This window comes from Oncorhynchus masou, chromosome 29 (assembly GCF_036934945.1).
Source record: "Oncorhynchus masou masou isolate Uvic2021 chromosome 29, UVic_Omas_1.1, whole genome shotgun sequence".
In the NCBI taxonomy this organism is placed as follows: Eukaryota; Metazoa; Chordata; class Actinopteri; order Salmoniformes; family Salmonidae; genus Oncorhynchus; species Oncorhynchus masou.
Genome location: NC_088240.1, coordinates 42,947,134 through 42,972,277, shown reverse-complemented (window position 1 = coordinate 42,972,277; position 25,144 = coordinate 42,947,134). Strand labels below are relative to the sequence as shown.

Genomic DNA, 25,144 nt, shown 5'->3' with positions numbered 1-25,144 from the left:
CTCTCCAATATTCCTCTCCATCTATACCCCGCATCTCTTCCAAACTTACTCTCTTGGCTCAATATTGACACTCCATGTCTGTGAATATACAGTAAGCCATCTCCCCTCTCTCCTCCACTTTAAAATCACACCTCTACTAGCATTCCCAGTGGGACCCCAGTAGAAGCAAGTTCAAAGACTCTCTTGGCGGACAGACGTGTGAAGAGCAAAGTATCTTCCCCTGCCCTTTGGATTGACCTGTGTGTGTGTGTGTCTCGAACGGGAGTCATTCACGTCAGTTGGATAGACCCTGTAAACCCACTCTGAGGGTCTCTTTACTACGGCATCTTTTTGCTCAGCAATCAAGTCCCTTTTTTCCCTTCTCTCTGTGCAAGCTGTGATACAATAGATTTGTAACACTGTGTGCGAGTGTGGTTAGGGGCTTTGTACTGTGGCTTGTGTACTCATACCTACTGTCACTCGCTCTACCTCTGGAAGGGCTGCGAGGACAGATAGCACCACAACAATCCCGGTCCACCATTGCCACATTGTATTATTTTACCTGTTTATATTGTACATTATACATGTATAATTTATATACAATTTATACTGTTTATATTGTCCCATTGTATTATACATTTAGGCTATACACAAACATTAAGAACACCTTCCTAATGTTGAGTTGCACCCCCGTTTGCCCTCAGAACAGCCTCAATTCATTAGTGCATATTTAAGTAATAATGCACGAGGAGGTGTGGTGTATTGCCAATATACCACGGCTACGAGGTGTTCTTACGCACGACGCAACGCGGCGTTCCTGAATACAGCCCTTAGCCTTGGTATATTGGTCATATACCACAAACTCCTGAGGTGCCTTGTTACCATCGTAATTAGAGCAGTAAAAATAAATGTTTTGTTATACCCGTGGTATACGGTCTGATATACCATGGCTGTCAGCCAATCAGCATTCATGGCTCAAACCACCCAGTTGATAATGTGCATTATATAAATGTGCATTTGTGCTTGTGCTCACAGGTGGACAGCGACACCATTTGGAACGAGGTCCACTCGTCCAGTGCTGCTCGTCTAGCTGTGGGTTCTGTCGTGGAGCTTTGCTTCAAAGTGGCGGCTGCAGAGCTCAAGGTTAGCCTCATGTCCCTCGTCACCATGTGTTTGTCTATGTGTCTGTCTGTCTGTCTGTCTGCCTATTACCAAAGACAATGCCATCTCGCAACTGATGCTAAATGCTAATGCTAGCAACATCTCAGGTGAACAGGTGGCAGAGTGGAGCATTGATAATTAGACCTCATTAGCAGTGCTAACGCTAGCCCCACTCAAGTGAATGAAAGGGCTTGTGTATCTTCGTTAATATAGCCTCGTTAGCCATACTCACTCTTAACACCTACAGACTCGGTAGGAATGCCCCCCTCCCCACCGCAAAGCTTTCAGACAGACACGCCCACTTTCCCCTCCTGCCTTCCTGTGTCTGTGACCGTGCTGGATTATCACTTGAACCCCGCTGGCGACCTAGCGCATGGTGACCAGTAAGTTGCTAACGCTAACTGTCTCTGCTAACACACAAATTTAACTAGGCAAGTCAGTTAAGAACAAATTCTTATTTGCTATGACGGCCTACACCGGCCAAACCTGGACGACGCTGGGACTCCCAATCACAGCCGGTTGTGATACAGCCTGGATTCAAACCAGGGTGTCTGTAGTGACGCCTCTAGCACTGGTTGCAGTGCCTTAGACTGCTGCGCCATTCGGTAGCCTGCACACCGCATCAGAGCAGAGCTGGCTAATGGAGACCAATGATGATTCCTCTCAGAGCCGTTAGTATAACATGCTAAATTACTAACACTCACATGGAGTTTCTGCCAGGACTAGTGACTTCAACAAGCACTCTCATTGTTATAGTAGAGTTGAAAGCATGATATATTGTTATTTGAAGGTTGTTGTTAGGAGTGTATCAGTTGAAATGAGTATGTATGCCATCTAGTGAACAACACTTGTTATTGTTACTGAGATGAGGGTTTGATTCATTTACATGTTTGATTCATTCACCGACTTGTTTGTTCATCCATTCATCTATTTTTCAATCATCCCAATGGATTTATCGAGGACATGGCCTCTCTCTCTAGGAATAAGGACCTGAAATAGTCATGAAAATTCCTGCACTCTACATAGGGGTTAGAGGTCACAGGAAGTTATCTCCTTGCCGCTTAACACCATCTTAGCATACACACACACACGCAACCCCGAGAGGGGGGGCAGACTCTAACATCACCTGCATCCCCCCTGGCCTGTCCGAGTCAGCATTCCATCAGCATCTTCAACGTTTTTAAATCACACACTCTCACTCTCACACATACAGCTCTTTGAAAGTGGCCCCTATCGTCAGACAGGATCTGAGTCCCTCCTCTCCCTCTGCTAGAATAATATCCTCTGTGGACAGGCGAGGTGGAGTGCAGTAATCTACAGCAGCTGCCTCAACATCATTAGACTGGACTACAGGGACACAGGTCCCCTCACCATGTCCCTGCATACCACAGTCAGTCACGGCCCCCAAACACTGGGCGTCCCCATGTTACACAAGGACCCTAAACAGTCGGCGTGGGAGTGGCGGGAGTCCCCTAGGTCCCCACATTAACACAGCATCCACGTCTCGCACAGCTACACCCAGCTAACAGCCACGTGTGTGTGTGTGTGTGTGTGTGTGTGTGTGTGTGTGTGTGTGTGTGTGTGTGTGTGTGTGTGTGTGTGTGTGTGTGTGTGTGTGTGTGTGTGTGTGTGTGTGTGTGTGTGTGTGTGTGTGTGTGTGTGTGTGTGTGTGGTGGCAGGGGTTGTGTCTGTGTCATCAGCAGTGTCTGGCCCTCCGCCCTGTCAATGGCAAAACAATTAACTGTTAGCCATAGCGGGATTTAAGGTCAGAGAGGAAGAGAAATAAATATTGCATGGAGAACCTGGAATGCGTGCATGCGTGTGTGTGTGCACGAGTTGGTGTTCATATACTGTATACATGTGTAAGTGTGTGTTTTTGGGGCTATGCGTTTATCTGAGTATGAGTATATTTCAGTCTGTGACTGCTCAAGGCCTTATTGAGCTCCCAAGTGGCGCAGTGGTCTAAGGCACTGCTGGTACCACTACAGACACCCTGGTTCAAATCCAGGCTGTAATGTTTGGGAGTCCCATAGAGTAGCACACAATTGGCCCAGCATTGTCTGAATTTGGCTGGTGTAGGCTTTGTAAATAAGAATTTGTTCTTAACTGACTTGCCCAGTTAAATAAAGGGTCAATAAAAAATGATGGGTAACATGGTTCTGTCTACTCTGATTGGCAGAATGGTTTTGCTGTAGTCCGGCCCCCTGGACACCATGCAGAGGAGAGTACACCTATGTAAGTCTCCTTTTATGCTTCTTCCGTCTCATTCGAACAGATCTTGTTGACGTCATTACGGAACAGTAGAGAGATTTTGAGGCAAAATCAAATGTTCAGAACCCGTCAGACTCACAAAATGTATATCATTTTTTTCTCCTCCCCCCCTCCTCTCTTAACATTACATCACATAGGGGATTCTGTTACTTCAACTCAGTGGCCATCGCTGCTAAACTCTTGCAGCAGAGGCTCAGTGTCAGTAAGATCCTGATTGTGGATTGGGTAAGTTTACCTTGGACTTCCTGTGCTTCCGCACAGAGTAAGGTCAACAAAGGATGTGACCTATCTTTAAAAGAAAAATGGTTCATGTTCTGTGAGTGTAATTTAATGACAATACATCAGGGTTCTATATCTATGAAACACATAACATCAGTCGTTAGAATCTGTCATATTGAAAATAGTCCACATGCCCAAGAAGAGATGGCTGCTCGATGTTGGCAGAATCATTGCTTGGTTCATTATTCGGCTTCCCAAAGCCTTTGAACCACTTTTCATTTCCTCCGGTTTTTCACTGAGGGAGACTTCTACAACGAGCCCTGTCATCCAGGCAGCAAGCACAGTTTTCTTTTTCCTCCTTTTTTTGTATTAGAAAATGTCTCGATGTCGAGGCGTATAAAGCAGGGGGAGACTGTAAAAAAAAAAGGACACTCGGTTAAAAAAAATAACCTTCTTTAATAAAACGTGTCAATTGTATGAGATAATGTAGAATATAGAATATAGAAGCTCAATATAGAAGCTTAAGTCACTTTTTTTATATGTTTGACTATGTGGGAAGGTCTGTTAAAATGAAATGGATATCGTAGCTCAAAGTTAAAGGTATTCTCACCCAGCGATGGGATTTTTAGGACGGACTTAACCCAATTGTATGCCTAAAACATATACAACCCTCTGAACCGGTCACAAAGACTCTGTCGGGTTATGGTATGTTAGATAGTGGCTAAGCATGGCAATTGATAAGAGTTTGTTCCAGGGTGTCCACTTTTCTACTTTGGTGTAACTCTTCTATGTCCATCTGACGACTGACTCAATATGTTTTTAACGTGAAGACCTGATCCAAAAATCAGTTGTTAGAGTCAGGAAGTAAACTTAAACCTGCCTACCCCGCCCCTCTCATATCTGTCAGGATGTTCACCATGGCAACGGCACACAACAAGCATTCTACAGCGATCCCAACGTTCTCTACCTGTCACTCCATCGCTACGACGATGGCAACTTCTTTCCTGGCAGTGGAGCGCCTGATGAGGTGAGTTGGCAGAGTTGGGGACACGCTCGCGTGTGTGTCTGCGTGCATGTTTGTCTATGCTCACTTTGACAAGCGCTTACTGTTCTTCACATCCCTGGCACACATGTTGACAGACACTGGTAGCTCAACTGCCTGCAGAGTGTGCAAGATCTCAACACCAATAGTTTCCTCTTGCTAAGGAAAAACAATTTACTGAAGTATTGTTGCAGAATTCTGGTCACTTTTCCAAAAATTCCCAGGTCTGCTAGAATTCCTGGTTGGAGGATTCCAGATTTGCTGCTTGTTCCCTCCTGATTCCGAGGAAACTCTAATTGGAATTTCTGGAAAACCTGGGAATTTTGCAACCCTATTGAATGAATCACTCTGTTGAACACTAACCATAAAATGAAATGGTGGCCATGTTGCAACAGGCAAACACTTAGTAGTATACTTTCCACCCATCACTGGCTCAGTAACCAACAATGACCATAGAATTGACCCTTCACTTTAGCCCTGCCCGTCTTAGTTACTGTTGCAACATTTTCCAGGGAAGCCACTGGTGAAATTCCCTCACAATGATCTCAAACTGTTGTTTTTTTAATACTTAATAAAATTAAACACAGACCACCCCTTGCTGACCAGGAAACTCTTGGGTACATTGAGGTGGACTGGCATTACAGTTACTTCACGGGAATTTGTTCAGATGAAGGTTTGCAGTGTGGCTTGCCAGTGAATTCACTGTCATCGTGTATTCAAAGTTACTAACCACTTTTGGAGCCAACTAGTGCTCTCAAATCGTTTCCTAAAGTCAACAGCAGATTAGAGTTATTCAGCAGAGGTGGGACCAAGTCATTGTTTTACAAGTCGCAAGTAAGTCTCAAGTCTTAGCACTCAAGTCCCAAGTCAAGACAGGCAAGTCCGAGTCAAGTATCAAGTCAGGTCTCAAGTCCTAAACTTTGAGTTTCGAGTCCTAAACAAGTCATAATGTGCTCTTCACCAAATGTAATACCATTTCATATTTTTAACAAGAGTAATAGTTAGTATATTACATTTATGCAAATCATGAATGCTTAAAAAAAATATCTATATATTTATTACTTTCCAAATAAATGTAATATTTCCATGGAAATACATGGGTAGCCATGAGAAAGACCCCCCCCCCCCCCCCAATAGTTATCGACTATCGAGGATCGCTATGGGGCGCAATCAGGCGATGTAGGCATGTACACAATCGCTCAACCTTAACGCACACACACACACTGTGAAAAACTGGGGGATACGCCAAACACTTCATCAACAGGCTCTGCATTTAAGGATCACAGTGACGAGTGTTCAATTATTTAGCCATTTAAACAATTACTTTTCAAAAGAAAACTGTATTTCCCACTGTCCATACTGGCTTTCATGCATTTCAAACGTGAGCTTGTTTGAGCAGTGTTGCCAACAATCTTTCAGTGAGAGGTCGCTAATGGCTTCTTAATTTGTCGCTAAAGTTGCTAGATGACGTCATCACAGCACCAATTTGCAGTACTGCTGCGGTCCCCGTCATAGCGTTTTCATCCCCCCCTCTCCCACCATACCCCCCTTACCCTGGTGCCCTTGTGACTTATGTTGCACAGACAGCCTCTCCCACTCTTGTTTGCGGCAGAATTGAGTGGCAAAATACACTTAATGCTATCGAAACCATAGAAATGCTCGCAACTCCCCAAAGGCAGCCTGAAAAGTAACTGCATTTGTCGCTTGCCTCTTTTACAAACAACAGTCGCTAAATTGGCAACACGCTGTCTGAGGTGTTGCACTCGACGACAGTTGCTATCCATTGGGAGCGCTGTGATTGGTTTGCGACAAAGTTCTGGGGGCGATGCTTAGAGAAGGGTCAATCGATTTTTGGAAATGTTCCTGTTATTCACATTCAACTTGAAGAAAACTCAATTGTTGTTAGTTATTCCTTGGTAATTGCTACAATATTGGCAGCCATCTAACATCTCCTGATACAGGAGGTCATACGATGGGGTCATTAGCAAGGCCTTCTACCACTTAGGTCAGATTATTGTTGTTGTTTGTAAAATGCCCAGGCTTAATGTAAAAGTGTGTTAGTGTGTGTACTTGTGTATGTGCATGCGTGCATATATTAGAGCGCGTGCTCTCGTCTGGCAGGTGCAGTCTGAGCTTTGACAGGTAAACGGCAGCAATCCCAGCAGTCTTCTCCTAGATGGAGGCTGTTCTACAGCAGAATTGTCTAGTGTGTAATAGTACAGTATATGCATGTCATTTTGCTTGAGTGTGTGTGCGAGTGTGTGTGTGTGCGAGTGTTTGCGAGAGTCTGTCTGTGTGTGTGTGTGTGTGTGTGTGTGTGTGACTAACCTATGTTGTGTGTGTTGTAGGTGGGCACTGGGGCAGGTATGGGCTTCAATGTGAACATGGCTTTCACCGGGGGACTGGAACCACCCATGGGAGACGCAGAGTACCTGGCTGCCTTCAGGTAACACACATGTCACACACAGACAAGCTACCACAAAGTATGATAAGGATTTCTTATGCTAGGTCAGAAATCATGAGGGAGAGAAAGAGAGAGGGGCCAGTTTAGTGGTGAATTTACAGCGGTGGGGGATGGCTGTTGGTGTGTGAAGTGCTCAGGGAGCACTTGGCTGAGGAGAGGGGTGTATATCAACAAACTGAAGGTCCCAGTGCTCAGTCTGTCCTGACAGTTCCCAGCTCTGGAACCATGTACACACTACTGTCATGCCGCAAGTCTACAGACGCACATTAAAGGGATGATTCACTCCAATATCCCTCAATGCCTTCTTGACGTTAATGTAGATGATACCGGATGTTGCCGTCATCCAAAGCTTTCAACTTAAGCCGAAGTGACTGATAGAGTAAGCTATTGTTAGCCGTTAGCATTAGAATATAATACATATAAACAGTTGATTGCAGATGTTTTTTAGAGGGGGTAGAAATGTAGATGAACTAAGAAAACGGATTGGGGAATTTATGTCAAATATCCCTGCCAAATTGGAGGCACAAGTACAACCATGTGAACATCACTTGGGGTCAGACCTGGGTCAAATACATCACGTCAAGTCATTTGAATATGCTTCAGGTGCACTTGATTTAGTTTGCCCTGTACAATGCAACCAAATGGATAGTCCCAAAAGTGTGCATATTGTCCACATATTATCTATTTTTACAGTGACAGCTGTTAGCAGGATACAGTAGGTCAATGTTACATCCAAGGCAGAAATGCAGAGAGAAGTGTAACTGTAACACAAGGTCATATAATACCATGACTGTATGAAATGTCTCTCGTCCAAAAAGAACTGAACTCATGATACTGTAATGCCTCCTTTTTCACAGTTTATGAGTGGCCTCTATATGGATGAGAGGCAGGGAGGCTTGAAGTAAGATGTGTTGTAATACATGGTCCAGTCAGGGCTTTGTGGCAGCCTCTTTTGTCTGCCAAGCAGGCTGATGCCAGGGCTGAACTCCATTAGGTCCGCTGTTTGGGGCTATTTATAACCCACCTACACACTCACACTTTACACACACACATATCATGAGCATGTTCATATAAACATCCAATAAACACACCCACACACACACAGAAAAACACAAACATCACGCAAAACTCATGCACGTATGCTCAACACCAATTCCGGCAAACACACAACACTAACACACACCCACACACTTGCAGGCATACACACCTACCCATACACACACAAGCATACATGACATTGCATGCAAGCATAAACTTACGTACAGTACATCCACACATACACACACACTCACACACACACAGACATGTGGTTGGGGCGCAGGGCAGAGGGTGATTCACTTTGAAGATGAGCCTGTCTTGGTCTGAGCTGCCGGTGCAGGTAGACATAGACACACATCAAACCACTCTGTCTCACTCTACTGACTGGCTGGCTGCACGCTATACTATACTAACCAGGACAATGTGCCCTGCTAATGTACCCCAGACCTCCACATAACCCTGCTCCTCACGTAACCCCACACTGACCCTCTCACATCCTGACAGATGGATCACATGCTGTACAAGCCGCAGTATCGTATGTGTCACATGGATTTGTACAAGAGGTGGGACACGATACATATTAGGGCTCATATGTACCTATATATTGTATATACATATCTATGTCGACAAACCCTCAAGCATTGTGGCCCCACCAATGTGTAGCATGTTTCTTGTGTTATAAAGAAACATTTTATGCATTTATGCTCAAATCTATCCTTTGTTTTTAAACCACCCTGCCACGTTATGTTGGTGCTGCGCTTGATTGAAGATACATTTTTTGGAAAGGGTAAGTAATCTTGTTTGTTGATACTCTGTGATTTCAGACTGTGGGAAACATTGGAGTCAACATGTGCCAGCATCCCTGTCGAATGCTTTCGACACCTTGTACAGTCCATGCCCCAACAAATTGAGGCTGTTCTGAGGGCAAGAGGGGGACCTATGGCCACTAATCTGAAAGGCTGACACCGAGCAAAGTCCATGACCTTTATGAGATAAAGGATTGATGTACCCAATCTTAAATGATACTGTAGCCCCGACCTGTTTTTATGTAGACCTGAATGAGATGCAGTAAGTACGAGCAATATAGTATTATAGCCCCACCTCGACCTCCCGGCCCGGCTCCACAAGGGGGCCTCTTTCCTGTACGAGGATGGTGCGCGAGTTGGGAGCTACCTCAAAACTACCAAGGAACAAGACGAAATACAGCAGGATATATTGTGGAGTGGGCTGGGGATGCCACAGAGATTGGCACACAGACCACCACATATCGGCAATCCTACGTTTTCTGTGCCCGAGAAGCAACGCAATCCACAGCCGTGTACAATGCTGGAGCTCACGGATTTGCTGAAATGGAGCATTAAGAAGAGCAAGCAACGGGAGCAGAGACAGGAGGCTCGGCTCTTAGGTGCTAGAGATGGCACTTATTGATCTACAAGAAAACAACGCTGGCATCGGGGCACAAGACCATCTGGGCGGTTAGAGCAAGCAGAGGCTCGCCTGATTTCGCCAGTCGGCACCCAGATCCAAGGGGCCCGGTGCCAGTGACGTTCCGGTCGGACCTGTCACTCCCCAAGGTCACTGACAATGATGAAGTCGATGTGTGCCTCGCAACATTTGAATGGATGGCGGCTACGTGTGGCTGGTCGAGAGAAGAGTGAGTGATTCCCGGCTAGTCTACTAACCTATGTGACCATGGACATTAACTTCGTTCATGATTATGACGGTGTTAAGGAAGCGATACAAAACTAAATATAATATCTGCAAAGACAATTATAGAATGAGCTTTCCGGAAGAAAAGACAAGAGGCGGGGGAATCCCCTCAGAAATTGTTTGTGCGTCTCCGGGGGCTGGATACCACCAACGGAGCACCCAGTTGAAACTGTCCCGGATGTTGTCGTGCTTGAACAATTTCTTCTGATGATTCCATCTGAAATCAGAGTTTGGGTTTGGGAAAGGGATCCGAAGTCTGCTGCAGAGGCGACGCGTCTCGCAGAGGTCTACATGTCTGCACGTCAAGACCGACGGACCTTTTCCAATGCAAACACAGTGGCAGCTGCTAGACGCAGTCGGTTTGTGGGATATTGCGGGACACATGGTAAGACACAACACAAAGTCTTCTTTTAATTAGCAAAGGGACAGTCTGGGTTTTTCTTGTGGCCTAGTAGGACATAAGGCGGACAACGTAATGTATGGCACGCAGAGATACTGTGCGTTTGTGCTACTTGCCTACGTCTAGTTTTCTCACTAGTGAGTTGCAGGTAAATGAGCAGCTATGTGAGGTGTTTCTAAATGGCAAGTTGTTGATGGCTTTGGTTGATACTGGCAGCACACAAACACTCGTTAGGGCCGGTCGAATTAAGATAGTTGCAGATCATGGGCCTGTAGTACAGCTGAAGTGTGTTCATGGGGATGTCAAACAGTATGCTACTGCTGAGATTATGTTGACTGTGCATGACCACAGGTTCATTCTGTGTGAAGAGATGGTTGCTGGCCATATGATGTTGTCCTAGGGACTGATATCCCCATATTGTCAGAGTTGCTAGAGCCAAAGCAGCGTCTACAGCACCTAGGGACGATATTGGGGTAGATCCAGAAAGCGAGGCTCACTGTGAATGGAACCAAGTGTGCTGTGGCCCAAGAAGAGGTCCTGTACTTGAGTTTCCGCATTGGCCCAGAGGGCATGTGCCTGCAAGTGGACAAAGTAGCAGCCATCCAAAACAGTTCTTTGCCTAGCACACGGGCTGTTGGTGAAGTCCTTCCTGGGGCTCGTTGGCTCTGGTACTGAAAGTTTGTGCCAGACTTCTCAGATGTGGCCCTACCCGTAGAGTGAACTGACCAAAACCAAAGAGCAGAAACAGTTCCTGTGGACCACGGCCTGTGAAGAGGCATCCCAGAGGCCCAAATGGGTGGTAATGGAGCCATCCAGTTCTGGTCAGTCCAGACTTCGCCAAGCCTTTTGTGGTGCAGACTGATGCATCCAACGTGGGGCTGGGAGCTGTGCTAGCCCAGGGAGAGTCGGACAGGAGAGATTTGTTCTGTTCATCAGCTGAAAAATGGAAATCACATGAGTACAGGTATTCAGTGGTTGAGAGAGAGCACATCGCACTGAAGTGGAGCATCGAGAGCTTGAGGTATTACCTTCTTGGTAGCTCTTTCCTTGTCCAACATAGTTGCAGACTATGTTGGACAAGGAAGCCCTCCTGTACTGCCACAATTACTGTGATTGGTTTGTTATTTTCAGCCTGAGGGCCATGTAAGAAGCTTTATTAAATCTCCCTTTACTGTTTTAGGTCCCTTTATACAAATAGAAAAAAGGTTCAAATGATTGGGTGACAGGTTGGCGCAAAACCTGTATCTCCACTGCGCTTTACCAGCACCATGGACAGAGTATGCTGCAGAGTGTGTGTGCGTTTGTATGTAGGGAGGCTATGGAAAGCCACTGGGCGGTTAGGTACGTCTCCATTGAGTTTCCATAGAAAGCAGGGGAAAACACTCCTCGTCTGTGCTAGGCTACGTCAATAATGAGGTAGGTTACGTGAATAACGAGATATGCCTCTGCCTGCAATATTTTGATTTAGATTTATAGGGATTATAGGGATTTATAGCCTATTTAGCCTTAACCAGCTAATCTACCACTGCCACGATGGGTATCAGAAATCAAACCACCAAGGCCGCCGCAAAGCCCAGCAGTGACGATGCTGCCGGGCTCCAGCTAGCTCTGTGTGAAGAGCCCACCCCCGTGTTTATAGTAGGCCGGCATTGCGTAATTTATCACGTGGGTGGATGGAATTTGATCCACAGAAGTGCCGTATCGCATCGGCTGTGTACAGCTGCATTCACATAGGCTGTTTGTAATATGTGAATTACCCTATCTAGCTTGTACCAAATATACGTTTCTTTACTGTACATTTTGCTGATACAGTGCAGCGGAGATGGGCTACAGATTCCTCGCCAACCTGTCACTTCAAAAGCACTCAATGGTCTCGGACACTCGGCATTGGCACCTTATGTTTATTGTGGTGTAGCGTAATATAAGCAGAGTTCAATATAATTCCAATGTAAGAACCCCCCCCCCCAAAAAAAAAGATGTCAACTGCCCCCTTAGTCAATTTATCCTGCCGCAGGGTCTGTCGACCTCTCTTAGGCTAGATGAAAATCCCACCACTTTGATTCGCCTATCCAATCCTTTGAGATGTACACATGTAGATGGAGAGAGAGGGAAATTGATTTGACATGTTTTCTTTGGCAATGTAATTTCTTACACTTTCCATGCCAATAAATCTTCTTGAATTGAACGGAGAGAAGGCGGGTCGGGGGGCTAACTTGGGGGAGTAGGGGCTAGGGGTCAATTTAGGAGTGACAGGGATGTGGGTCTTCCCCTTATTTCACCCAGCTGGCCCCCGGCGCTCATCAATCCCACAATGCTGCAGTGAGCGTCTCCTCAGCCTCTCTGATTTACATCACCCGGAGGAAAATGGCCAGCACAGCCCAACAGTCCATATATCTACTCTCCCGCCATCTCTCTCTATCTTTCCCTTTTTTACGTGTACATTTTAGTAATTTATCAGACGCTCTTATCCAGAGTGACTTAAAGTAGTGAGTGCATACATATTTTTACATTTCATTTCATACTGGTCCCCCGTGGGAATCAAACCCACAATCCTGGCGCTGCCCTTTACGTCCCTCTCTCTATCAAACACACAGACAAATCTCTCTCTCTATCTCTCTCTCCCTCTCTCTCTCTCTCTCTCTTTCTCTCACATATTGCATTTGCAGGGGATCAAGCCTGAGCCTCCAGAAAGGGAGGAAAAAAAGATAAGAAAATTATCCCTAATGAAAACCAGAAGTCCCGTCTCTCTCTCCTTCCCTCACGCTCCCTCTCTCATCATGAACTTGGGAACAGAGAGGAGAATTGAGCTTAATTCAAACCAGCTCTCCACAACGTGAGATGACAAGGCTTTGAAGTGTGTTGGAAAAGTCTTTGAGCCTGACATGTAGGCATGGCTAGCGTTAACCCTTTGTTGGTTAGTGGCTTTGGGCGGTATGGTTTTCTGTTTTTTGTTGTTGTGTTCAGTCAAGCTATAGTATCTTCCTCCTCATTCACTGCCCTTGTTTAGGACTCCACTTGAAAACACACCACACACCCTGGTGGGGTGTTCTGCGGAGGAGAGGTTAAAGCAAGGAATGGAAAGGAGGAGTGGAAGATGGAGAGTGTCCCTAGAGAGGGAGGTTTCCCCGGTTCTTGTCAACGCCACTGAGTGAACAGCTGCCTCCATTCTGAAAGCGTGTTCATTTGTGTGCGTGCGGCTGCATGTCTTAGCACACAAAGCATTCAGGGAATGGGGAAATGATGGGGACTTTGGTGAACTATGAGTGAACAAAGTCCCTTACCCCTACACAGACTTCTCAGGCCCCCAACGAGTTTGTTCTCTCCCAAAGTGAAACAACACAACCTCACTGGGGAAAAAGGTAAAGAAAACACTGCAGGTGAAAGAGAGAGAGATGTGGCTCGTCGCATCTTCTCATATCTGTGAAAAATCCAATCGCTTCAGGAATGCCCCAGCAAAGATCAGAGGAGGAGGATAATTCATAATTAACATAGTGGACTCCAGAGCCACTTCTGTGGGAAGGTTGAGGTGTTGGGCGACCACCTGCGGAACTGATCTTCAGGGGGTTTCAGTGGTCTCGGTGAGCATTATAGGTAGAACGCATTGTGTGTGTGTGTGTGTGTGTGTGTGTGTGTCTGTGGGGGTTTCTCAAAATGAATACTACCTTGCTCCAAGCAGCCACATTGGAGCGCGGGAGGGTCGGAGTATGAATCCAAATCAAAGTATGTGAAATGGAGCACGGAGGGCACTTCTCGGATGCGTACTCCGTTTGTACATGTTTTGAAGCATGCATCAATGACACAACCACGTAAAAAAAAAACATTTATTTTAATTATTTGAGCTGAAGTGTGAGAAAATCAACTCCTACTTCAGAACAAAATGTTGCCCATTTTCATATGTTGCCTAATGACAATATTTTATCTTGATACGTTACTAAATACATACTGTGTTATTTTTGGCATGTTTACGTGCCTACAATGCCCACTGTAGTGTGCATAGATTGCAAGCCAATAGAAAGTCAATAGCTTGCTACTACTGTTCGCTAGCTAGATAGCCACGAAGAATTGGTAGCTAGCTACCTACGAAGAATTTACATCTACCTTATATTACATTATTTTTAGGTGATTTTTGCCTGTTTAACTTCTTGAAACTCCCCATCCCGGATCCGGGTTTGTGACTAAAGCCTCAGGCTCATTAGCATAACGCAACGTTAACGATTTCTGAAAATCGCAAATAAAATGAAAATAATGCGTCTGCTCTCAAGCTTAGCCTTTTCTTAACAACACTGTCATCTCAGATTTTCAAAATATGCTTTTGAACCATAGAAATTGACTAATTTGTGTAAGAGTATGCAAAGCTAGCATAGCATTTTGAGTAGCATTTAGCACGCAACATTTTCACAAAAACCAGATAACCAAATAAATAAAATCATTTACCTTTGAAGAGCTTCTGATGTTTTCAATGAGGAGACTCTCAGTTACATACCAAATGCGCAGTTTTTCCTGAAAGCGTCTGTGTGTAGGAGATATCATTCCGTTTTCTACATTGCGTCTGGCTACCGAAACGAACCGAAAATTCAGTCACCTACAACGTAAAACTTTTTCCGGATTAACTACATAATATCGACCGAAACATGGCAAACGTTGTTTGGAATCAATCCTCAAGGTGTTTTTTCACATATCTCTTCATTGATATGCAGTTCGTGGAAGCTTGCTTTCCTCTCTGTATCGCATGGAAAAATACTGGCAGGTGACTTTTGCGCACCAATTTCGGCACAGGACACCGGGCGGACACCTGGTAAATGTGGTCTCTTATGGTCAATCTTCCAATGATCTGCCTACAAATACATCACAATGCTGCAGACACCTTGGGGAAACGACAGAAAGGGCAGGCTCATTCCTCTCGCATTCACAGCCATATAAGGAGACAATGGAAAACAGAGCCTCAAAAATCCTTGTCATTTCCTGGATGCCATCTCATCTTGGTTTTGCTTGAAGCTCACGTTCTAGGGCACGCACAGAGAATATCTTGGTATTTCTGAACACGTCAGAGTGAAATAGCGCCCCCATAGATGTAAGAGGTTAACTAGCTGGCTAGCTAGATTATTACAATTCACATATTGATAGCTGAATATTATGAAGTAAAACATTTTGTTTTGTTTGGTTTCTATTGTTGCCATTGTCCTGGCTGGACGATGCTTCTCAGATGTTATGTTTTATGCGTTCTCTACTCAAGAGAACATCCTCGGAGAATTCAAGAGAGAGAACATCCTCGGAGAATGCACTCGTAGCAGGAGAGTGTGGAGCACAGTAGTATGCATATTGAGATACACCCTGTGTGTGTATGTGTGTGCGTGATGAGGATATTACAGTGGGTCAGGGGGATTTGGGTTAGGCCTGACTGTCTCAGGAGAAAGAGGTGTTCAACCCTGAGGCTTAGCAGGTCCTCCCAAAAACGCTCACACACACTGCCGGGATACACATACACACAGACACACATACCTACACAGTCCAACCAAGGTCCATGTATTGAAGAACAAACCGAATGTGCAACAGGTAATGCCTAAATATGTTGTAAGAACATTTTATTCAGCTTTATGTTTCCTTATAGGCACAATGTGTAGAAATCACTCCGTCATTCCAGGTGTCGGATCCTAATTTGATCACCCTGTTGCAGGAGAATTTTCCTGCAAAGCAGGACATTTTAAACATGTAGTATATTTGAGGTTTAAAAGGGCTTCTGAAGTTTGTAATTTACATCCATTAATTATAATTCAAAGAACAAAAATAGGACTTAAATTTTCATATTTTTATTGCTGCACAAATTTTGGGTATTAGCCCTTCTTCAGCGTTCAATGGCAATCAATGTCACGACAATACCACACACAGGTGGGCATAATTATAAATGCTCAGTCAGTATTGGCCCAATAAAGGGATCCCAGCAGAGGGAGCTGTGGGGGAAACATGACAATCAAATAAAGATAAAAATATATATAAACACAATACAGATAATGTACATTATTATGTCACTAAATGTTTGTCCTACATATTTACAACCAAAAAGCAAGAAAAATAACATTCCTCTTTAAGGCCTGCTGGGGAAGAAGTCCCCAATATCCACTATGTCTCTCTTTGGAGAAGGAATTTATCCCTATCGCCTTCCCTAAGTGGTGCCTTCACCAATTCAATACCCATATAATGTAAGGCACTTACTTGTGATTATGGTTATTGAAATGCCTGGCAACAGGTGATTTTTCATTGTGGTTGCGAATGGAGCTCTTGTGCTCACATGTCCTCGTCTTAAATTCACGTTTGGTCTTACCCACATAATAAAAGTTACCCGGAACACCTTAGGAGATATACAATACATTTTGTGTTACATGATATTCTACCCCAAACCTTCATCCTCTCACCCGAATGGGGATGGACAAGAGAGTTCACTCTGATCATGGCAGAACAGTAAACGCAGTTGTAACCAGTGAAACTGCCATCAGGAATGATATCTGTTAGGCAAATCTGACCTTACTAAACAATCCCGTTTTGGGGTTTCTTATAGCAAAACATCGGGGGGGTGTTCAAACGCTTTACCAAAGTTGGGGTCGCTGTGCAATATCTATTAACCACTTCCTTGATCAACCTTGAAATGGGGCCGTGTGTGGACACCGAAGTTGCAGAGGGGGGAGAGGGATTCCTTTGACGTGGTTCCAATAATGCATTCCACTCCGTTTGGCTTACTGTCTTAAGGCAATTGTTCAATAATTCTTCTTTATACCCTCTTGTTTTGAACTGTTCACATAAATCTTTGGCATGTACACTACCGTTCAAAAGTTTGGGGTCACTTAGAAATGTCCTTGTTTTTGAAAGAAAAGCAAAGAATGTCGTCCATGAAACTAACATCATATTGATCAAAAATACAGTGTAGACATTGCTAATGTTGTAAATGACTGTTGTAGCTGGAAACGGCAGATTTCTAATGGAATATCTACTTAGGAGGGCAGAGGCCCATTATCAGCAACCATCACTACTGTGTTCCAATGACACGTTGTGTTAGCTAATCCAAGTTTATCATTTTAAAAGGCTAATTAATCACTAGAAAACCCTTTTGCAATTATGTTATCACAGCTGAACACTATTGTTTGGTAGGCAAGTCAGTTTAGAAAATAAATATTATTTACCATGACAGCCTACACCAGCCAACTCTGGGCCATCCTATGGTGGGACCCCCAATCATGGCCAGTTGTGATACAGCCTGGATTTGAACCAGGGTGTCTGTAGTGAAGCCTCAAGAACTAAGATGCAGTGCCTTAGACCGCTGCGCCACTCAAGAGCCCAGCTGGTAAAATGAAAAGACGCAAAAAATAAACTTAAGCACAGGAAGCATGGGAATAGCACACACAGAACGGATCTACCCCTTATCAGACTTGCTTTCCATGAGAATGACCAATCTAAAACTCACATTTCTATGTGAATTTTGTCGGGGTGCACACAAAGCTACATATTGCGCCTTTAATCTGAACAAACACATTCGGTGTGACTGTACAGTTGTGGCAGGGTAGAGCAGAACAGTATACATGTTCCCTTGATATCCAAACCAGAGCACACCTCAGCGATGACACTTTACCGGCAGGAACTAGCTGACGGAGGCAGTAGGGTTTTGGATCCGATCCCACAAACCCAGGATGTCCCATAGCTGAGACGGCCTCGTAAATATATTTAAAACGTATTATCCGCCGGCATAATTAACCAAGCGTTTTTCATCTACCACATAGACATCCACTGATTCACGCCTATAAAAGCCCTCTTTTCCACTCACACTTGCTCTCTAATTGAGCGCTCTGGCTTTCCTAAGGTTGTCATCTGTTTTAGAAGGGGTTTGTTGATGGGGAATTTGATGATGTGAGCAGCTTCTGATGGAGGGATGACTTGTGTGTGTGTGTCTCCATACACATTAGATCTGAGGGAGGTTGGGGAGAGGGTAGTGTGTGATTCTCCGGTCACCATGGTAACCGCCATACTTACTTAAGCTCCCCCCCTCCCGTCCAATCTTGTGTCTGGCCACATGAGTGCCTGTGGCCAGCTCACTCTTTGGGTTGGGGTATTTTATGTGCTTGATATTAATGGTGTGTGTGTGGGAGCACTTCTAAGCAGCTGAACAAATATTTCCAAGACAGTACAACTCGGTTCATCTCTCCTGGATATTTGCAGCCTACATGTATTGCAACCACCGGGTCATGCTATCATTATCTTACTCTCATTTGGTCTCAATCCTTCTCTCCTTCACTTCCTCACTTTACTCATCTCTTACTCATCTTCCTTCCTTCTCTCCTTCTGTCCACCATCCCTGTGCTTTATATATTACGCTGCCCGCTGAGCTAGTGCCAGAGGCATGCTGACACTGTCCGTGACGCACACACTCCGCTGTGTATCTCAGCTGTCTGGGGTACCAAGCCTCCTAAAAATACCGCCTCCCTCTCTCTCCCTTTGGGGGGAGGCCACCGCTGCCGAAAGCTGTGTGGGTGGGCGGGGTTTGCCCATTGCAGGCCTATAATTGTGGCGACGAGAGCAGGATGGAAAGAAAGTGAGCCAGGAGACAACCGCCATGTTCCTGAGGTCAGCAAAGTAGAGGGTTCCTACAACATGACCCTGAGGCACCCCCTCACACAGCACCAATACTCTGCCTATCCAAATACTGCCGGCCCCAAAAAGCACAGTGTGCTCTACTGCTTGTACCAAGCACACAGCTGCACTGGGAGAGCCGTTCATACTGTCACTCAGATAAGTCCCACGGAACCTACACTAAAGATGCCCTGTCACAATGACAAACATTGAAGTTGTCACAGGCACATTTGTTAACATTCTCTCTCAGACCGATTCCTCTCAGTTCAACGACAACAATGTTGACCGCATAAAATGATTTACACAGGTGGTTCAAGAAAGCTTTACTTAGAGTACAAGGAGTACAGGGAAACACTCTAACTATAGCCTCAACAGATGGAGGGTTGTTTCCCAAATGGCACCCTATTCCCTATATAGTGCTATAGGATGCTATTTGGGACTCAGGCCTGAGTCACTGTAACCATGGGTCGCTGTATCACAGAGATAGATAACAAATGTATCTATTTTCCTTCCTCCAGCTGTGTGAGAGAGGGCGGATTGTAAGGCCTCACTTGCCACACCCACACAGCCATCAACACAGACCAACGAGATAGCCTAAAGTATCGTTGTGTAATTGTGTATTATTTTTTTCTCTCCGGTTCACTTTCACTACTACCTGACATGTGACCTCCTTGCTCTCACACTTTGTATTTTGGGGTTTCTACGGCCCTGTTTGTTGGGGAATGTTCCTCCCAACACCAGATTTGTGGCTTTGATTCCCTGAATGTGAGGTTATTTGTTGTTTACTGAATGTTTGGGTTAAAGTGGCTGCCAATTGGCCAGGTACATTGCACTGTAAGTACTGTATGTGGTTCATAGACGGGTTAGCTGACAATGTCCGAAAACGATACGCACACTTCAATGGGTCAGAAGCCTGTCGGGTGTTGTAATTCTGGATGGCTAGTTAGCTGACAACGACAAGAAGCTGCCATGTGGGGAATAGTAAGTGTCTCGTTTCAGCTCGTTGTATCTTGTTCTTGATACCATGTCTTGGTTTGACTGACACGTCTATGCTAATATGGCAAAAAACTATAACAATGTATTTGAGAGGCAACAAGTGTTCATTGTGCCAATTGATGTATGTTTTCAATAAAAATTGGAGATTAAATATAGTTTACATGTTGTCAACAATTTAAGCCAACCCTGTCTGTTTTGCCCCATAGTTGTGCACGTGTCGGTTTTTTTGCTAAATAACCAACACGTCTATTGGTTTGCAGTGGACAGTACCAACATCAGCCTCTAGCTGGTGTCTACCAGTAGGTATGTTTAGGTTAGTCACTAAAGGGGAGGATGGCACTGACTGCTTCTCGTCTCACTCTCACTCTTTATTTCTCCTTCACAGGACGGTGGTGATGCCCATCGCCAACGAGTTTGCCCCCGACGTGGTGCTGGTGTCGTCTGGCTTCGATGCCGTGGAGGGCCATCCGTCACCCCTGGGAGGGTACAGGCTGACGGCCAAATGTAAGTGACTTACTCCTTTTCCCCTTTCTCTCCACCAACACACTCGAGTCTGACTCGAGTCACCAATACTTTGACTTGGAGCATCAAGACTCGGGATTCGACTTTGACTTGAGACTGATGACTTTAAATTATCATGCCAGGTTTTGTAACGTTTTGACACTCATTTTGTGGCTCAGAGTCATTGTGGATTACTCTCCACGCAGCCAGAGACAGTAGCCGCAGCATCGGGCCTCGCAAAAGAAACGTGCAACAAATTGGCTAGTGAAATGCACAATTGGCCCTCTGATTGGACCAGCAAACTGTCAATCAACACAGGTCGGGTGAGCGAGCGAACAGATTGCTGATTTGCTGTACAGCTATAGGATCGGGTGCAGTGCCAAGATGAAGTTGTAAGGGAGAGAGGATTGCCATCATAAAAAAGTATGCAGCTCCAAAAAATAGTTTGGTGGTCGAGAATGGTGACTGTTTACTTTGCAAGCTCGCCAGCAATGGGGTATCAAGCCACAATTAGGCCTGCTGGTCTTTTGGTATTCCAAAACCTCCAAAATGTATTTATGGAGGTTGCATTTGGAATGTGTTGTTCAAATGTATTATTACTGTGGTGAGGAAGCACCATAGGCTTGTCTCCCCACTTGCGCTCTCCAAACTCAAACACTGTTCTTTGCTGTTGCATTCACACTTTTAAATGCATGTGCTAAATCTATATTCCGTCTAATCCTACAATAATTGTTAAACATGGGAATCATTCTATACCGGTACCGTTTATTGCAACACATTTCTGTCTGATAAGATAGATTTTCATTCAGCCAACCATTTCTTACCCTTTTGAGTGGGTGCAATGTTTATTGTGCACATGAATGTTAACAAGACTCATGAGGTTAAAAGTTCTGTTTATTTAATTCAATGTCTGGTTTTTGTTTGTTCATATTTCCGGGTTATGTTGGAGTTCCGTGTGTCTGTGTCCTACTGTATGTCTCTGTCATTCTGGTTGTGCGTAATAGGAGCATGTTCGCCTCAGAACGCATAGAAATAGGCTTGGTGGCCTGCGCGCCACACTTTGGAGTCAGTGTGTTGCATAACAGAGAAAAGTATTGTTCCATGTATGAATGTTGAGGAAATATCATTAATAATCATTAAGTCTGATTAAGAAAAATTTACCAATGTAACAATGGATATGGAAATGGCCTTTTACATTGTAGGACCAGTTTATTGGTTGTAAATACCAATTGGGTAATTGTATGGTCCTGGGAGGGGGCCAAGTGAATATACAGTATGTACCTTCTTGAGCTCCTGTTAGACAGATTACATTTGTTTTCTCAAGGGGAGACCGTGCAGTCTTGCCCTCTGCCTGTGCCGGTTCAGATAGGACAGGTTAAGTCTGACACAGGAGCTATTTCTTTTGCGCTGTGTATATTTTGTCAATCTACTTGTATATTTTGTATGATATGGCACTTTTACCATTGAATCACCAAGACCTGTAAATAAATCTACACTCTGACCACATCAACCTGCCTTGCCTTCTGCTGATTTCATGCCCTTAAGACTGTTACAAGGTCCCTATTTTACAATTACATCATCAAAACCTGTTGTAGACAAAATAATGAAAAGGGCTGTCAGGTAGCCTAAGTAAATAGTCAAAGATTTGCAGTCATTGCATGTATAGATACATATTTTTTTACTTGACTTGAGACTGAACTTATTCTGCTAGCGTTAGCGCAATCCGCTAGCTGATCCCATAGACTTCCAGTCATTGTGCTAACATTAGTTAGCAATCACTCCAGAAACGACCTTGTATGTACAGACACAAAAATATAATCCATGAGTCCGGCAAAGTAGAAAAAAATCTTGCTCGATCCCTTTCAGAGAAAGGCTGCATTGATCTAAGTGTTTGAGCCCATGCTAGGTGGTAAATGCAGAAATACTAGTTCTGGCCATGAGGAGGAAGAGTCTTGCAACCACACTTAAAAAAAAGGTAGATTTGAAAGACATTGTGGCTGGCCAGCATGCGTGGTATGTGCCATTCTGACAGATGACAAAATCAGATTTATTTTGCTGGGTTGATCTGAAAGAGTCTAAGTAGCCAATGACAGTCTCTTACGAAAGGTTACCAGACTCTAGTAACATTACCATACACAGTCCCACCTACACAGACACACACACGATCAGATCCAACTGTTCTGGCCCTGTCCATGTAACCTCCCCTCACGTTCACAAAGCTACAGGATCGACTTTGTTCGGAAGCGTCGGTCTTTGGCTCAGGCAGAGCAGCAGTATGGCGTACCAGCAAAGAGCTTTCCCTAAAACTATCTCTGAGATGTCAACCTAAAGCTGGGTCTCTAAGAGAGGGGGGTCTGAGGAGGGTGTAGGTTGGTATGGCGGGATGCATATACTAAAACTCCAGGAGGATCAAACACAGGCGGCCTGAGCCAAAACACTAAGCAACATTTATTCCGAATAAACCTGGCTCGTATTATGCATTTAGGCCGAGTAAGTCCCTGGTGCCTTCTCTTTCTTAAATCTAACGAGAAAATATGATGCAATACTGTTTTATCCCTCCGCCTCCCCTCGCTTTCTCTATGCATTTCTTTGATTGCCGTCCAAGGTCCAGAGTCGCCATGGAAGAACTCTAACCCCAACCACATGCGTTTTCCTTTCCCCAGGTTTTGGATACCTGACCAGGCAGCTGATGGGGCTAGCCGGAGGCCGCATGGTACTGGCCCTGGAGGGGGGCCACGACCTCACTGCTATTTGTGATGCCTCCGAAGCCTGCGTCTCTGCTCTGCTAGGAATCGAGGTACTACTTGAGAGCAAAGGATGGAGGGAGGGAGGGGTTTCTTTATTTGTTTTCATTCATTTGCCACTCCACCTGTTTATGGAGAGTGTCTCTACACATCCAGTTCAATCTGGAGGTGAGAATAGAGCTCAGACGGTGCTCTGATTGGGTGGTTATGCCGTCTTTCTGGGCAGTTGGCACAGTCATGGGCGTGGTGCTGAAAGGGCTTTGGCCCAATGCCGCCGCCCACTGAGAGACCGAGAGAGAGAGAGGGAGAGGGGGTGGAGAGAGCTGGAACAGTGAGCTAACAGAGATCTCCATCCTCTCTTTCTCTCCATCCCTTATCCATCCCCTCTCACTTTTTGTCCCCACCGCCCAGTGTGGGAGGATACCACCGCCAGGGAGAGGGAGGAAGTAACAACGGTCAAGTTGAAGAATCTGAGGTTAATTGTGGATGTGTGTAGGCTGGACCTGGAGCTGAGCCAACTGTCTGTCTTCGTCCCAAATAGCGCCCTATTCTCTACGCAGTGAACTCATTTTGACCAGAGCCTTCTGTCTGCTGTGATTCATGGCACAGGCCCACTGATTTTTCACAAGATAATGGATGGAGTCTAGTTTTTTCTTGGCCATGGCTTAGATGTAATTTTAGATTTTGGTTCCATGATAACATGCTTTGGCGCTTTGAATATCTTTACCATAAGAATACTGTAACCAAATGGAGAGGAAAGTGTATGGTTGCTTCAGTGTCTATGTCTGTCCGTGTGTGTGTGTGTGTGTATGCCACCATAACTGTTTCAGTTATTTGAGGTCTGGCTTCTGTCCTTATACGTTTAAGTCAGCCACTTTTTGTTCATCAAGACAAATGACCTGAGAAAGACCCTGAGGACTTGTGATGTGGGCACCAGCTGAAAGCCATAGGGACCATAGTTTCCGATCTAAATATTGAATAATGAATAATCCACACTTGAAATATCGGAAGACAATTAAACGGGTTGGCTAGAGCTGACCCTTGGCTAGTGCTGTCCCTTGGCTAGTGCTGTCCCTTGGCTAGTGCTGTCCCTTGGCTAGTGCTGACCCTTAGCTAGTGCTGTCCCTTGGCTAGTGCTGTCCCTTGGCTAGTGCTGTCCCTTGGCTAGTGCTGACCCTTGGCCAGTGCTGTCCCTTGGCTAGTGCTGTCCCTTGGCTAGTACTGACCCTTGGCTAGGGCTGACCCGTGGCTAGTGCTGACCCGTGGCTAGTGCTGTCCCTTGGCTAGTGCTGTCCCTTGGCTAGTGCTGACCCTTGGCTAGTGCTGACCCGTGGCTAGTGCTGACCCGTGGCTAGTGCTGTCCCTTGGCTAGTGCTGTCCCTTGGCTAGTGCTGACCCGTGGCTAGTGCTGTCCCGTGGCTAGTGCTGACCCGTGGCTAGTGCTGACCCTTGGCTAGTGCTGACCGGTGGCTAGTGCTGTCCCTTGGCTAGTGCTGACCCTTGGCTAGTGCTGACCCGTGGCTAGTGCTGACCCGTGGCTAGTGCTGTCCCTTGGCTAGTGCTGTCCCTTGGCTAGTGCTGACCCGTGGCTAGTGCTGTCCCGTGGCTAGTGCTGACCCGTGGCTAGTGCTGACCCTTGGCTAGTACTGACCCTTGGCTTGTGCTGTCCCTTGGCTAGTGCTGTCCCTTGGCTAGTGCTGACCCTTGGCTAGTCCTGACCCTTGGCTAGTGCTGACCCTTGGCTAGTGCTGTCCCTTGGCTAGTGCTGACCCTTGGATAGTGCTGTCCCTTGGCTAGTGCTGTCCCTTGGCTAGTGTTGACCCTTGGCTAGTGCTGACCCTTGGCTAGTGCTGTCCCTTGGCTAGTATAAACAGATGAAGTGCTGATGTCATGTCTAATACAGAGGGAGTGCAGTGGTCAGAGTCTGAAATAGAACCTCTGATAGTAGTGAATTTCCAGCCCCCTGCATCCTGCGTTTGTAGAAACTTCATTTATTTTGAGCAAGT

At 45.4% G+C, this 25,144-nt stretch overlaps 1 protein-coding gene across 3 annotated transcripts in view; it reads left to right on the top strand.

Moving 5' to 3' along the window:
- Nucleotides 1-25,144, top strand: part of LOC135519847 (histone deacetylase 4-like) — a 126,213-nt gene that overhangs the window by 87,579 nt on the left and 13,490 nt on the right. For all 3 annotated transcript variants that reach the window (XM_064945053.1, XM_064945054.1, XM_064945052.1), the window contains exons 16-22: nucleotides 1,015-1,122; nucleotides 3,320-3,375; nucleotides 3,549-3,636; nucleotides 4,538-4,657; nucleotides 7,021-7,118; nucleotides 20,279-20,397; nucleotides 23,058-23,191. In XM_064945053.1, the coding sequence (XP_064801125.1) occupies nucleotides 1,015-1,122; nucleotides 3,320-3,375; nucleotides 3,549-3,636; nucleotides 4,538-4,657; nucleotides 7,021-7,118; nucleotides 20,279-20,397; nucleotides 23,058-23,191 (723 nt within the window). The remainder of the gene's footprint in view (nucleotides 1-1,014; nucleotides 1,123-3,319; nucleotides 3,376-3,548; nucleotides 3,637-4,537; nucleotides 4,658-7,020; nucleotides 7,119-20,278; nucleotides 20,398-23,057; nucleotides 23,192-25,144) is intronic.